Here is a 558-nt window from a genome sequence, read left to right as displayed (position 1 = left end):
CTCTCTGCAATGCAATATATTGTTCATATGTAGCCCCTTTCATTCAGTTTACTTCTGACTAACACCTTATTTTTTGAAGGAAATTACTTACACAATGCCTCCTTATTTTAAAATAGATGAAAAATTTTTATGCTTTATTGATGAGAAATTTAGAAAATTTGTAAATGGAACAATCCAGTAAAGTTAATGTATAAAAATGTCTTATAGCTGTGCATGCTACCACTTTTCATTGCCAAAAACTCTCTCTCTGGGATTGAAAAATTCACTCAGTTTTCTTCCCTCTAGTGAATGTGGAGTTGCGACTGCCTCCATTTACCACCGTCACTGTGCCTCTTGACAACGCCACGCAAGAAAAGGACCAGGAAAAGCAGGAGGACGGTGACAGCGGGAAATTGCGACGATTGTTAAGGAGGAAGAGAAGACCAAGTGAAGAGGCTGCTAAGGTTAGATCATTTCTGTCTGGTAATCTAGTTGTTGTATTGTTTAGTATTTTTATTATATATTGGTCCTTTATTCATATAGGAACTGACTTGCTACTGAATTGGGTATTTTTATACA

At 36.2% G+C, this 558-nt stretch overlaps 1 protein-coding gene across 1 annotated transcript in view; it reads left to right on the top strand.

Moving 5' to 3' along the window:
- The window catches only part of LOC119586529 (lon protease homolog, mitochondrial-like), an 11527-nt gene that overhangs the window by 3892 nt on the left and 7077 nt on the right, over window positions 1–558 (top strand). The window contains exon 6 of the mRNA XM_037935283.1: window positions 286–443. Within this exon, the coding sequence (XP_037791211.1) occupies window positions 286–443 (158 nt within the window). The remainder of the gene's footprint in view (window positions 1–285; window positions 444–558) is intronic.

The sequence above is a fragment of the Penaeus monodon genome, chromosome 21 (genome assembly GCF_015228065.2).
Source record: "Penaeus monodon isolate SGIC_2016 chromosome 21, NSTDA_Pmon_1, whole genome shotgun sequence".
NCBI lineage: Eukaryota > Metazoa > Arthropoda > Malacostraca > Decapoda > Penaeidae > Penaeus > Penaeus monodon.
Note: the sequence above shows the minus strand (reverse complement) of the source record. Positions and strands in the feature narration are given on the sequence as shown.